The following is a 15,227-nucleotide window of genomic DNA, read 5'->3' as shown; positions in this document are numbered from 1 at the left end:
TAAAGTGTAAGACATTGTCATGTAAGGAACCGTGTTCCCTAAGAGTGGGGAGTACCTCGATGCTAGGATATAAGGTGATAGTACATGGCTGAAGATGTTTTATTTCCAATAGCTGAATGAATACACGATATTATGTTCATTGTAATGTGTATTAAAACTATGATTTCATGTACATTCTTTAACCATAGAAAGCATGACTTCATGTACATTTTTGCTTCCGATAGTAGTAACAGTGCGTTGCTTTAAAGTTATTCAAGTAAAAGAAATTAGTCGGTTAATGGAGAATATTCTGTGAAAAAGTACAGGTGGCCATGAGTACGACAACATTGTGAAAACCTGATGACAGGTTTGAGGAATGCAATGTTAAAGAATTGCACATATTCTTTGAAACTGAAGACTGGCTTTTATTGGCTTATGAACGAAAGCGTCAAGGAGATTGCGTTGCGTGCATCATATGTTTGTGAAATGCAGGCGATGGATCTCTCCTGAGGGTCATCCTCTTTCCTTGGCTAAATCAACCGTTATATTCTGGGCTGTAGGGAGAAGCCGTGTTGACTCCGGGAGGTGTGCAACGTAGTACGGAGTAGCATCTGTGGTACACACTCTTTCACAGCAGTACCAGGGAGCCTGAGTGCTCTGCATGATGCAGAGGGAAAATGTCAAACAGTCAACACTACACCTGATTGAACCAAGCCTGGTGACACGGAGAGCTTCACCGTGCCTGGAATAAACTGGTTTCCCATCCTTTGCGCTATCGTCAAGCAACCTAACGGCTGTTCTTTTTGCTGAGCTAAATGCAACATCTCACGCCAGATTTATTGGCTTGGCAAAGTTGCAAACTTTATTACGCAAAAGTTGAGAAAGAGCAAAGCTGAGGAGTGCTAAAAACAGTACACTTTGCTACTGTGTAGTATCTGCATTTGGGGCTCAGGAGGTTTTATTTATAGATATCTATTAATACATAGCAAGAGATACAGAAAGAAATACATAAAAAATTGCTTTATCAAATAGTTTCCAGTATTCAAGTGTAATAACAAAAGCAAGAACAGCAACATCAAACTGTTCTATTGAAGAAAAAAAAAAAAAGCCATGTTCTTAGTCTTCTCTCTCTTCCCTTCCCTTTCCTCTCTGAGGTCTGTGGCTCCTAGATCTTGGGAGGGTGGGGTTCGGGCTGTGGAGGGTGGTGGGATGTCCGCCTGTATTATTTTGTTCAGCTTTTTTAACCTCCACCTCTCCTACCTCCCTCTCTAGCAATGCTGTAAGTGGAGGAGAGGTGGAAGCTTGGAGCTTGTAAAACTGGTTTGTTGGGGTTCTTTCTCCCCCTCCCTCTTGCTTCTTGGGAAAATGTCTTGCTGGGCAGCTGCCTGGCAGTGCCCTAGCTGCCTTTTCTGAGCTTGAAAGGGGCTTCCCCTTCCTCCAACAGAAGGAAAGGGGGCTGCACCCAGAGGTGGAGACAGAGAGCAGGATGGAAAGGGCAGAGCGCACCGATGACACACAGAGAAAAGCAGGACACCCCTGTATATGCCCATGCGCATCTTGGAAACTCAGGGTTCAGAGATGGAGGCGAGACTGTACTTGGAACAATGGGAGTCTCCCAAGTCTGGAACCCTGTGCATTTACTTACAGGGCCCTCGAAGGCCTGGGGTCAGAGGTGGGGGCGGATCACTGCCCACTTTTTGTATTTCTAATTCAAATACATTCACAGGATGACACACACGGAGAGGAGAGGAGAGGAGAGGAGAGGAGAGGAGAGGAGAGGAGAGGAGAGGAGAGGAAACTGTGGGAAGGCATGTGGGCAGTTTCATTTTGCTTTACTTCTCCACCCGATGGCTGGGTGCTGCTGGCAGGGGCAGCCTCAGTACTCTGGGGGTGGCAGGGAGAGGGGCTTCCCTGCTGGAGGGTAATCCAGGCTCCACCTGGAGACACTGGGGAGGGCGGAGGTGGTCCTTTCCCAGGAGGAGCTTAGGACAGGTTGGTCCTGACTGTGACCAGGCTTTTGCCAAAGTTGCCAGAAGGTTAAAGAAGGGGTGACTGGGATCCTAGGCAGCCTTTCCCTCCCTGGGGGGGATGGGGGGAGCTTGGATCCTGTGAATGTGACATCAGCTCTTCGCAGCTCTCCCTGTGGTCTGCTGGGGAGAGGAGGTGGGGACACACCAGCCAGAGCTGAGGTGGGCAAAGCTGGCTTCCAGTTTGATGACACCCTGTTCTAGGGCAAGCGGAGCCCTCCCCAACTCCCCAGGGTTGGGCTGAAGTAAAGCCTATGCAGAGGCAGAAGGCCCAGGGAGGGTCCCCTGGGGCCTGGGTGGAGGCCCCTCTGGTGTGGGTGTGGGAGGGAGGGTTCCTGCCTCTCCCTCAGCTCCAGCTCTTGCTACAGTGGCTCTTTCAGGGAACAGATCTCCGCAGGCACCTGACACGGCTACCGTTACTGTCTCCCCAACTGTGACTTCCAGGGAGGTCTAGGGGCCCAAGTGCCCAGCTCCCCCGCTGAGGCAAAATCTGTCCTTTTGATTCTAGAGGTGAGGGCTAAGCAGGGAGAAGAAGGAAGGAACGGTTTGAGTCCTGGAAGCGGGTCCACATTTGAAATATCCCCCCCCCCCACCACCACCCTGGGGAGAGGACTGGAGTTAAACAAGATGAAGAAATGCTGGAAGCTTCTACTCCATGGTGCCCCTAGGTGTTAGATGTAGACTCACCTTTCTCCCATGCAGGGAAGATGTTCTAAACTTCTGGCCTCTGCTTTCCTCCGCACAGTGCAAGGACTTTGGTAGAGCGTGGGAGCTGTGGGTGCCTCGGTTTCCCCACCTGAAAAACGAGGCTACCCAAAAAAGCCAATGCCTTACATTTCTTTTGCTTGGTACCTTACAGCACATTCAACTGCACAGTGGCTGCCCTGTGGGTACGTCCTGCGCAGGGCGGGTGTGTGTGTGTGTGTGTGTGTGTGTGTGTGTGTGTTAGGATTTCAAGGGCAAACAGACAGAAATTGCTTTGAAAGTGTAAACGTGCTATTAAGTGTGAGGTATTATGCGGTCTTCTCATTCAGCATGGCCATTTCCTCCTTCCCAACACCACCCTCACTTCATATCCACCCAACCCTTTACAAGAACTCCCCTTTGCCCTCAAGAAGCAAATCTTGAGCTGGGGAGGGGCGGGGATCGATCTGGAAAAGCTGCAGGGAGTAAGTGAACCTTCTGGGGGGGCACCCCTTTGTCACAGGAGGCGCCCTTGCTCGCTCTGCTCCCATCTCAGGCTGCCTTCCTTGGGGTTCTTGGGCAGCCAGGGCTTTAGCTTTTTTTGTTGTTGTTTTTCTTTTTTTTTGTTTTTTGTTTTTTGTTCTCAGCAAACATCAGCCCCTGTAGCTCTTCATCTCCCCCTGGCGTCCCTCTCGCGCTACTTCTTAACGTGGGTGCTGTTGAACTGGGGAGGGGGGCACGCACCCCGGTCGGGGGAGGGGGTGGGGGGAGAAGGTGGGCACTCTGTGATATTGAAAGCCCTGGGTATGAGCCTGAAAGGGCTCCAATTTCTTCTTCTTCTTCTTTTTTTTTTAAACCGTCCTGTCCTTGCCATTGCTTCACTGATCTTTTTCACTGCGCACGCAAAGAACTTTAGCAAAAAAAAAAAAAAAAAAAAAAGAAAAAGAAAAAACCTTAGGGGCGGGGGAGGGAGGGGGCTTGGAGTAAGGGACCTCCTCGACCTGCCCAAATAATTTGACACACACACACACACACACCCCACCCCACCCCCGCAGTGGGGAGGTGGGGTGGGGGGAGCAAAGAGGGAGAGCGTTCCCTTTGTTGGATCAACACTAAGAAATCGGAGACATAAAAGGAAAACGAAATGAACAACAATAAAAAAAAAAAATTCCCCCCGCGCACAACAATACCATCTATTTAAACTGCAGCTCATACTTTTCATACCAATGGTATGACTTCCCCGGAGTCCCTCTTCTGATTCCTGAGCAGAGGGGAAGCGGAGCGCAGCGCGGCGCGGGCAGGCTTGCCCCGAGGTCTCTAATGGGTATTTTCTGGTCCTTAGCCCTGCCCCTGGATTGTCAGACGGCGGCGGGCGTCTGCCTCTGAAGTTAGCAGTGATTTCCTTCGGAGCCGGCCCTTATCTCCGGCTGCACGTTGCCTGTTGGTGACTAATAACACAATAACATTGTCTGGGGCTGGAATAAAGTGGGAGCTGTTTACCCCCACTCTATAGGGGTTCAATATAAAAAGGCTGCGGAGAGCTGTCCAAGCCAGACGCGCTGGTGCCGCGGCGCAGGGCCGAGCGCGCAGGAGGGTCCCGGGCTGCGCGGTCCCCGAGGTCCCCGAGGTCGCCGAGCGCCCCGCAGTGCGCCCCGCAGTGCGCCCCGCTCCACCGCCCGCGCTCCTCCCTAAACCTCTTCTTCTTTTTCTTTTTTTTTTTTTTTCTCTAAAGAGCGCTTTTAGGCTGAAGGCTCACTCGATCTGAACAACCAGAAGCTATTATTATTTTATTTTTTATTTTTTATTTTTTCGTTTTCAACCTTTTAGGTTCGGTTGGCAGGAGAGGACTTTGATCCATCCCCACTCCTCTCTTTCTCTCTCTGTCTCTCTCTCTCTCTTTTTTTTTTTTTTCTCCAAAATGGATTATTTCCCCATGATTTTTTCTCTGCTGTTTGTGGCTTTCCAAGGAGCTCCAGAAGCAGGTAGGCAAACGGGGACTGGTGAATCTCTCTGAACGTTGCTGTCTACTGATTTGTGTGCACCTTCATGGTTTTCGTGCTGCTGTTTTCCTCCTCTTTTTTATGCCTGCAGCTCACATGGCAAGGGTCTGGGAATTACTGCTCAAAGCTACTTAAGTTTTCGAGTTGGAAAAAAAAAAAAAACTTTTCAAGTTGCGGGGGAAGAGAATTCCTCTCTTGAAAACAATTGCTCCCAGAGCATGAAAATAACTTATTGTTATTATATAGGTGGTGTGGATTTCCTGGGCTTTTAAAATCTATAACTCAAGAAAGGCAAAGACTAGCTTCGCAGTTAGCCAAATGGATATTTGCAACACATCGGTCTGTACAGTTCATAGGACATATAGGAACTTCCATCTTATTTAAATACTGTTTTAATAGCGTGTGAATGTGTAAAATATTTAAACGTTTCACCTCGAAGCCAAGGAATTTTATTCAAGTCATTCAAGCAATCTATGAGCAGTAAAATCACCTGCAGAACAGTCTGTTGAATAACCCTCCGGCGGTTTCAGGGTGAAGCAGATGTTTTCTTTAAAATTTGTCACTATTGACTTTAGGCTTCTTTTGGCAGGTTTTTGGCACCTAAGATGGTGTGAGGTCTATTTTCAGTTTTATTCACCTGTTGTGGGAGGGGAGCCACGATAAGTCGTGGCTGCTTGAGGATTTAGATAGTACGTGTGCATCTGCCCGTTTCCCCCTTCTCGGGGTCAATGCCCTTTTTTGTGTGTCTTTTCATGACCCTGACTAAAGAGAAAAGATGTCAAGGGAATGAAAATCCTGGAATGTGTCTGATCATTTGAAATGTACAAAATTGGGCAGATAAGCTGCATGGCTAACTTGTCAGTAAGAAGAGGCGATGCCGCAGTGGGGAAGGGGCAAGAAGCGAATCCCACACATGCCATCCTGTTCGGGGGATTCTGGATTCAAAATCCACAGAACCTGCATTAGGTTCCCAAGCTCCTTGCTGCTCAGTCTTAGTCTAGGTCAGTACCTTCTCTAGAGTTTACCACTTGTGATGACTATTGTAGGGCTGGTTTCTCTTCTTTTCTCCAGTCATCTCCCCCAAACCTCTTGAATTCCTCCTAACTTCAAGGACTATATACCACCTGGGCTGCTCTCTGCCCTCCACCAGGTGTGAAGTGGCGGGTACTCCCCTAAACTGCATGGGGAAGTGGCCCTGAACCTAGGAAGAGGCAGGGGATTTATTTAGCTTTAGATCTTTGGTCATCGGCCAACTTTAAGCCACTATCCTGCTAGATCAGTCTGTCCTATTAAATGCCATGGAGAAGCCACCCTGCATTTCTAACAGGCAGCATGGCCACCTGTTTCTCTGGGGCCTGGCCAGCAGTCCCCTTTTCAGGTGGTTGCCACCCCAGCTCATGTGTAATCTCCCTGAAAGTGCATAAGCCAGTGGGGGTAAAGGTGAAGTCACGTTAAGGAGAGGAAAGATAAAGAGCCCCTTTTGCTCTGTGTTTCTTGCTGACGGCGGGCTGTGTGCTTCACGGGCTTCTATGTGCTCCTCTAGATCCCAGGGGACATGCCCTGCTGACCTGCTCTTTCTCTCCCCAGCGGTCCTGGGTGCGGAGCTCAGCACAGGCCCGGACAGCAGGGGGGAGGAGCCGGCTCCCAGTGCACCCTGGCGGCCCCGCCGATCCAAGCGCTGCTCCTGCTCTTCCCTGATGGATAAAGAGTGTGTCTACTTCTGCCACCTTGACATCATCTGGGTCAACACTCCTGAGTAAGTCCCTAGAGGGCGTCGTAACTCTATTCCTTACCTCTGGCTTCCCCAGACTCTGGAGCCCAGTGCTGCTTTTAGGGGAGCTCCTGGTGTGGATTCCGAAGGTAGCACTTCTGAGGACATGAAGGTGCCCCGGGTGGGCGGCCAGGGACAGTGCCCCTCGGGTCCTAAAAATACACAGGCAGGGAGGTTCTTTGAAACAGAGGGGAGGTCTTCTGAGGCCCCGTGGCTCAAACACTCATGACTGGATAGATGGAAAATGCTGATGGCAAGTAGGATTCCAAGGACAGAACTTTATTCCTTTTAGGTGAGACTCAAAAGGGACACTTTGGAAATTACTGGACAGCCTTCTGGCAATGAGTCCTTCTATTAGTCGCATGATATCACCAGTTGCAAGAGATGTGCAATCCTGGGGGTGAATGGTGTGTGCTGTAGCATGTCCTCCCCATCCCCCCACTCCCCCATCCCCTTCAGAGGGCACTTTTCGCATTATCATCTGTCTTGGATTGAAAATAGATTTTCAAAATCATGTGAGTCATAGTTTTGCATCTAAGTCCCCCCCCCCCCCCCGTAGCTGTTAACTAGATAGAAAGTCAGAAAAGGAAGAAAATAGGAAACAGACACCAAAGCTGAGATGTCATAATTTGGGACAAAAAAAAAAAACAAAGCTGTTTGTGTGGAGAGGAAAGTGAAATTTGTTTAGAATCCAAATGGAACTTCATTGAGTTAGAAAACTGGCTTTCTCCTGGTGGGGTACACACTCAGGGCGAATTGATGGGCACGTGCTCCTGACCACCACCGTACTGGACCCTCCTAAATTGTGAGACCAGGTGCTGTGCGGTGAGCAACTTGGGTCCCACTGCAATGAGTTTGTGCCACAGAATGCATCATTTCAAAGACTCATAAGTATGCTAATGTCTTTTGTTCATCTTTTTTGCTAATAGGCACATTGTTCCGTATGGACTTGGAAGCCCTTCTAGGTCTAAGCGATCTTTAAAGGATTTATTTATCACAAAGGCAACAGACCACAGGAAGAGATGCCAGTGTGCTAGCCAAAAAGACAAGAAGTGCTGGACTTTTTGCCAAGCGGGAAAAGAACTCAGGTGAGGTAGAAACACGTTGGCTTTCGATCAGTTTTATGGCCTCCTGATCTTCCCATCATAATGTTGCCTTCTTGTTTAAGAGACATTAACAGAGACTTTGTGAGAACTGAAGTTACCGTTGCTGAAATGTTTTGCGCTATCTGTATTTTAACAGGGAGCAAGACAATATGGAGAAGGGCTGGAATGGCCATAAGAAAGGAAAAGACTGTTCTGAGCTTGGAGAAAAGTCCAAGCAGCAGCAGCTGGTGGCAGGAAGAAAAATAAGAAGGTAAGAGACTCCCCCAACCAGCTAGCCCCAGTCACCAGTGCTAAGGGGCTGCTCCCTACAGGTACCCTCCTGTTGATGAGAGAAAGGCTTAGAAGACAACAAAGATCTTCATAGTCTATAGATTAAAAAGAGCAAAGGAATCCCTCTCAAATATATATATTTTTTGAAGGCAGATCTTTGCCCACTGTACACTCTGATAATCTGGAGCCTGTGCCACTCAGTCCAAAGGTAGCTTTTCCAAACAAGTTACATCTATAGGCATCCTTGTCACTTGGTCATATCTAGTCCTTGCTTTTCTGAGTCAATGTATTTGCCACTTTCCTTGAGAAAGTAACATTTTTTTCAGGGACAGGAGTTTTGATGTTTGATTTTATTTTATTTTATTTATTCTTAAATTCAAGTGTCATGAATGATCAAGATCTTTAAAAAACATAGAAGTTACAAAAAAAAAATCCAAAAGCCAAAAAACAAAAGAAAAGAAACCCCCCAAAGCATAGCAGTTACTCCAATGGCCAAAGGGAAAAATAAAGTCATTAGATAGGGATGGTGAGAATTAGAACATGCTGTTTTGAGGGTTTATTTATTTATTTATGAAAGATTTTAAAAAATTTATTCGTGAGAGACAGAGAGAGAGGGAGGCAGAGACATAGGCAGAGGGAGAAGCAGGCACCCCATGGGGATCCTGATGTGGGACTCGATCCCACGACCCTGGGATCATGCCCTGAGCCAAAGACAGATGCTCAACCACTGAGCCACCCAGGTCTCCCTATTTTTTTAAATAGGGAAGTGCATTGAGTGGAGAGCCCATGTCATTGTGAATAGCTCTCATCTTTTCTGGTTGGTTGTGTGTGAGCTGAGGCAGAGAAAGGATGCCGATTAGTCAACACCATGGGGTTGTGATGGGCATCTCTAGAGTGATGGCCTTTCCAAATCCAAAACATCTTGGAATTTGTAAGCTAGAGGGAGGAAATCTGTATTCAGAGCTTTCACGTGTCCTACATTTCCCTATCTTGGGCCATGGAAACTTTTCCTAGAAATCCAGAGGCAAGAAGTTCTGTGGTCAGAGTGTTCTGAGCACAGGCCTGGCAGGCAGCAACCACCTCTGTGTTGTTTACTGCTGATGTATGGGACATCCTCAGCTGTCTGGGATGTTTGGCTGGCCATTGCCATTCCATATTTATAATGTCAGGCCCCCGATGTTCCCTTCAGATCATGGGGTTACATAAACCACAGTTCCTTAACTGATTTGGAAATTATTCTTATTTTTCTATTAGTATTACTGTGTCAACGATCAAATCACTACTGCAATTCCCTTTCTTTTTCCTGCAAAAAAAAAAAAAAAAAACATTAAACCTGCAGAAAGTACAGCATTTTCTAAGTGCTGTACACCATTTGCTTTGGCCCTACCTCTCTTTTTTGTTTCTTTTCTACCAAGTCACCTTTAATTGCTTTTGTGATTAAGAAGACATCCATTATTTGAAACCTATGCAGAGGTAGTTCTCCATAGAGTCTCGTGGTGGTGGTAGCAACAGAATAAAAGAGTATCTCTAGTTTACCATAAAATTATATTTTAAAATTGTACTTAATGCCCAATTTCCTTTAGATATGACCATAGCTCCCTTCGTCTCCCCCCCCACCTCCATTTCCAGAATAAAAGATGGGCTTCATTTTCCCTTGAGATTAACCAAGAGTAGCACGCTGTTGCAGTTGGTGGTGAAGGTTTAGGATCAGACTTAGATTTGTTTGTGCCAGATTCTAATTTTAGATGCCTCTTTTTGCCCAGAAGTGATTTTAAAAAAAAAATAACATTTGTTTTCTCTTGTCTTGTTTTAATAGGTTGGACGCCATCAGCAACAGCATCAAAACAGCTTTCCGTGTTGCAAAGCTGAAAGCAGAGCTCTACAGAGAGAACAAAGTGACCCATAATCGAACACACTGATGACTGGTCACCTTGACTGGGCCTGTGGCCCGCAAGCCTTCTCCTCTGTGGAGGGAACCCTGCAGCTAATTCTGCACTCTCTCCCCATGGCTGAGATCAGAGCAAAAGCATCCTCCCTGCTTAGACTGTTTCTTGTTCCAGACTGGCAACGGGCCAGTGCCCTTGCTCTAAACATTCCAGGGAAGGTTAAGGAGTCCCCCAATCCATCTTCATTTGCTTCCATCAATGATAACTGCTTTAGTCTCTCCTCGCTTGGGGTGACAATGGACCACTTGGAAAGCAGAGAGACACAGTGACTTGTGAATTAGGATGTCATCCTCTGGGGGAGAAGAGATTCCACACAGGGTGGAATTTCTGAAGAGAGTCCGAAGGGAGTGTTTGTGTCTCACTCAGGTGCCTGGCACATTTCAGGGAGAAACTCCAAAGTCCACGCAAAGGTTTTCTAAGGAATGCACGAATTGAAAACACATTCGAAGGACATTCAAGTAAAAAAAAAAAAAAAAAAAAAGTAAAAGACTTTTTTTTTTTTTAATTCACAAAATGCAAAACTAAAAGAAACTGTTACTACTGTAAATCAGGATGGATTTGATGAATCTGAGTCTACCTCACCTCTATTGCACTCTGGTAGAAGTACTTCCCCACCGTTAATTATTGCCTACCCCGGCTCTGTCCCCTCTTGCCATCCCCTCCCCCAAAACCCCCATAGTAAATCTTGGCCTCATAGATGTCTAGTCTAACATGCCAGTAGTAGATGTAACATTTTCATGGTAATCTACTAGCTCTGATCCATAAGGAAAAAGATCCTTGAATCTGGAGGTTCCCTTACCTTGATCTTTGGAAACACAACGGTATAGGGTTGTTCATAAAAGACATTGAAAAGTAAACATTTGGTTATGCTTTAAAGCAGTAAAGTTATTGTCCTTTATGTAACTGGCTAATGGAAGAGGTTGGATTAAATTTCAATGTACTTATTTTTTTATAGATATTTATATTCTAAACAATTTATTCCTTATATTTACCATGTTAAATATACATTTGGGCAGGCCATATTGGTCTATGTATTTTTTTAAAATGTATTTCTGAATGAAATTGAGAAAATGCTTTGTTTTGCCTGTCAAGGTAATAACTTTAGAAAATAAATATTTTTTCCCTACTGTACTGATTTTGAATCATTTCTGAAATTCCCAAGAAGTGAACCAAAGTGCTAAGAGTTATGAAGGGAAATGATTAAAGCTGGGTTTTTTGGTGGGGGAGTGGTAGTAATAAGAAGGAAAATAGTGTTGGCTAATCACAAAAGAACTTGATCTAGATCTTAAAAGTTGCCTTTAGATTACATTAAGGGAAAAACGAAACAAAAACCCAGCATTAATACCTCTGTGTTTCCCTGGACAGCAGCCTTCTGCTTCCTCTTCCCCCATGCCCCCGACCTTAAAACTCTCCTGGGGCTTGCTTCATCCATTAACTTTGCTTAGGCTATGAGACAGGATCCCACAGTTCAAGCGGATGGTGTGCTGAGAGGTGCTTTCTCCAAATCAAGGGGCCGAAGGAAGCAGTGGCAAGACGACTCCCCCAATCATACCTAATTAGACACAATTCCACACTAGAAAAATACCTGGAGGAAACAGCCGGTCCAGAGCAAGTGAGGGACCCCTCTTATTTTTTTATATTTTATTTTTTTGGCTCAGATTAAGACTTTTGTTTATTAAAGAACACTAAGTGCCTTTGCTTTTCCATGGTAGCCCAGGACTGCACACATGCCTGTGGTGGTTGAAATACTGAAAGCTGGGTGTAGGGCGTGGGGGTTGTGGCACATTCTCCTGTCCACTTTGCTGTGCTGGTCTTGCCAAACCATCTGGGAGACTGGTATTGCATATGGTTGTTACCAACGGAAGCCCAAAAGAGCTTGATGAGCTCTTGAGACTCGTCACCATCCTTCCCAAATAGGAAAGAATGCCTGGCATTCAACAAATATTAGCTCACGATGATCACTGTTGTCCAAACAATGACACATCTGAAAGACGTTGAATACCAGCCTTCAGGTGTGTGTAGCCAATGTCCCAGGCAGAGTTTCTATCTTTATGACATTGTTTTTCATCTTCCTTTCTTCCCCCCTCTCTCTCTCTCTCTCTTTTTAAAGGGACAGTCTAATATCTAAAAGTGTGTTTTCTAGAAGTCCATTTAGAGCAGATTTCTCTCTTTGCCCTAAAGGCCAGGCAGAGCTTTGATCTCAGGGCTTGGAGGACCAGATATCCCTTGATCTAGCAAACTGTTGGTGTGTGATTCTTAAGGGAATTGTGAAGTTTTGTCTACAATGACCGGGGGCTTGGCTTGAACTTGGCCACTGTTTAATCCCGAGCAACGAGTCTTCCTGCATCGTGAATGTTCTCATCGGTTAAGTGAGGGAGTGGGGAGTTTCTCTAATGGCTCCAAGAAAGAGCATGTGACGTTCTGAAGCATGAAGAAATGCAGGTGGTGTGAGAGAGTGAAGTTCTGAGCTTGGAGGACGTGGATCCGTTACCTTTAAAAGGGAGTTGGGATGGAAAGAAGCCACTGAGTACAAGAAGGATGCATCAAGCAAAGGTGATAAGATTTCTTTTTCTTTTTTCTTTTTTCCCCTATTACTTGGGCCTTCAGATCCTCTTCCTCCATGCTTCCTGCTTCAGTAGCCAGCAAGAAAAGCAAGAAGCATGAAGGAGCTCTCCTAGGGCATGAGGTCAGTAGTAAAATTAAGCTGGAAGATTTAGAGGAAATGAATATTTTTCAAGTATGTAGAGGAAAGATTCGATATTATTCAAGGCTCATGCTGGCCTGAGAGGTAAAGCGGTAGAATGGTCTGTCACATTTCCTGCTGTTTTTCTTTCCAGTAAAAGTGTGGTTTCTGGAAGTCCACTTAGGAAAGATTTCTGTCTTCGAGCTAGAGGCCAGGCAGGGCTTTGATCTCGGTACTCTGAGGACCAGAGGATCCTGGGTGCGGGGTCGTGACCTTTGGTGGAGGGAGGAGCCCACGAAGGGGTACTGGATTTTTCTCCTCAGGGAATGCCTTCTTTTATGATGGAAATCATTGGCTTTAATCCTGCCTGTGCTTCCTGAAATATTCAGGATATTATACTAAGTACAGTGCTCACAACTCCAAGTATTATAATGAAGCTAGAGTCCCCTCGAGAAGACTCCTATTGACATTGAGGAAGAGAAATCTTTTGTCTTCAGGTGAAGGAGCCAACGTCCAGAGAAGGATAGAACTGACCTAAGATCACACAGCAAGCTGTGGCATCTTTGGACTCCGAGCCCTTGAGTACAGATGTTTTACCCAGAGGCTCCTGGAGGGCAGTGGAGACTGGTGCCCAAGTAGATATTATCAGAGAGTTCTGGGTGGTAAAGGCAGTCAGCCTTCATAAAAGCTTTGCCTTCCAGCCTCATGGGGGGTGGTTGGTGGTCCCTCCTTGCAGTATGTAGTGGAAGAAATGTAGGAGAAGAGAAAAGGAATACAAGGAGACATACAAGTCCCATGGCTTTGTGAAGTCAATTTCTATAGGATGAAATAGAATATAATGGGGAACTTGCATTTACTATTATTTTTTAGGGTTTACTTACTAAATAATCCTTAGATAATATGAGTAAAGAGGAATCTTTTTGCTCCATTCTCTTCTTCTAGTAATACTCCAGTATAGTAATGCTCAAGGTACTATGTTTTCTTTCTTTGTCTTTAGACAAAGCATTTGTCCTGAAAATGCTTATTTTCCAACCCAAGTTCTCCATGTTTAAAATACTGTTTTCAAGCTCAGATTCCTAATGGAATTTCTCCCACTTTGACTTTCTCTCCTTTTTGCACCCTCATGGTTCCTGGGGTCCTGGATCTGGGCTCAGGATGTATCTATTGCAAGTGCACGTTGCTGTTCTCAGAACCTTATGATTTAACAGCAACCTCTCATCTTTGTAGAGAACTGAACTTCTCACAGCATTTTCCCATTTGTCATTGACCCCCGCCCCCATACCCAACTATCTTTTCAGGATATTGGGGCCATATTTTTATACTCTATTATGTCTGAGGAAACAGATATATTGAATGAATAAGTGACTTCTTCAGACTCTTCTCCCAGACAAATAGCAATACTGGATCTCAAGACTCTTGACTCTTTCCCCTAAAATTGCCCTAGAGCCCAGGGCATAGTACTGGCCCTGACTCTTGCACAAATGTAGATTATTTCCATCTTGCCAGTGAGCTATGAGCAGAATTAACTTTTTCTTTTATGAATATCAGTGCTCCATGTGTGCACTGGCATCTCAGTCCTGAGCATTTTCACTGCATATCATCCTATGCCAATGCACGGTTGGTAGAAAAATCATGACAATTTATGATGGCTGTTTTCAAACCTGGTACCATGGATGCTTTATTCACAACTACCAGCCATAGGTCCAACACATGGGAAGAAATTGCCGTGATAAATGAATGGCAGAGGTTGTGCCATTTCCCCAGAATAATCAGAGAAAGATCTAGGGCTGGTGCCATTGGATAATGAAAACAGGGCCTAGGCCTCTGTTTCCACTGACTAATGGAAATGATGGGTCCCAAGTATGACAGGCTGTTCATAGCTCTAAGAGGCAGCACACTGGGGATCTGACATGCAGACTTGTTGGCTCAGAGGGTTTGTGTGTGTGTGTGTGTGTGTGTGTTTCTGTATCTTATTTCTTCACTTTCATATTCTGAGTCATTCTGGTCCTCCACCCTAAACTGCTGTGGAAGTATCTAGGATGAAGCTACCACTGGCATGGCATGGGCAGTGACCAACTGAAACAGACAGGTAAAAAATTTGGGATCAGATTCCTGGTGGCCCCCAGCCAGGCCAGCTGTTAAGTTCGTAAGACCCACTTACAGGGGTCTCATTGGGGGAATTTGTGTAGTTGAAATATTCCTTTATTCAGGCTCCACTCTAGTGATAATTATTTGTCACAATGAGATGGATCTTTTTATTTCTCCCTACTCCAATTCATCCATTTCACCATCGTCATAATAATCTTCCCCAAATGCTTTAATCATAATTTCAATGAATCCAGAGCTAGAAAGAACTTAAGAAATAATTCATGCTATTTCCCCATCTCAAAAAGACATTTCATTGTCATTCTCTGCTTATAGAATAATGAATGTTATCCACTGAGGCAGGGAGCACTAGAGAAGGACCAGATTGAGAAAGAAGAACAGAAAGTATTATAATTTTGGTATTGGACAACTTGAATTTTAAATTCCTTATTATGGATATTTTTAAATATACCCAAAATTTGAAAGATTAGTATAATAAGCCCTGTATAACCATCATATAGTTGTCAAGATAGGATTAGTGTTATTTCACCTCTCCACATTCTGCATTCCCTTCGTGGATTACTTTGAAGACAATCCATAGTATCACTGTCATCTCATCTGTAAATATTTCAGTATGGATGCCATGAATTTGATATGCTTTGTTCAACCAAGTGAA

At 45.3% G+C, this 15,227-nt stretch overlaps 1 protein-coding gene across 1 annotated transcript; it reads left to right on the top strand.

Annotated features, from left to right (window-relative positions):
- The first annotated feature begins 3,938 nt into the window (after positions 1 to 3,938).
- On the top strand, positions 3,939 to 10,914 carry EDN1 (endothelin 1). The gene is made up of 5 exons (XM_077885793.1): positions 3,939 to 4,672; positions 6,278 to 6,446; positions 7,391 to 7,549; positions 7,704 to 7,817; positions 9,654 to 10,914. The coding sequence occupies exons 1-5, from the start codon at positions 4,609 to 4,611 to the stop codon at positions 9,754 to 9,756; spliced, it is 609 nt and encodes a 202-aa protein (XP_077741919.1). The 5' UTR covers positions 3,939 to 4,608; the 3' UTR covers positions 9,757 to 10,914.
- The last annotated feature ends 4,313 nt before the right edge of the window (positions 10,915 to 15,227 follow it).

Source organism: Canis aureus, chromosome 37 (assembly GCF_053574225.1).
Source record: "Canis aureus isolate CA01 chromosome 37, VMU_Caureus_v.1.0, whole genome shotgun sequence".
NCBI lineage: Eukaryota > Metazoa > Chordata > Mammalia > Carnivora > Canidae > Canis > Canis aureus.
This window is presented reverse-complemented; position numbering and strand designations above follow the sequence as displayed.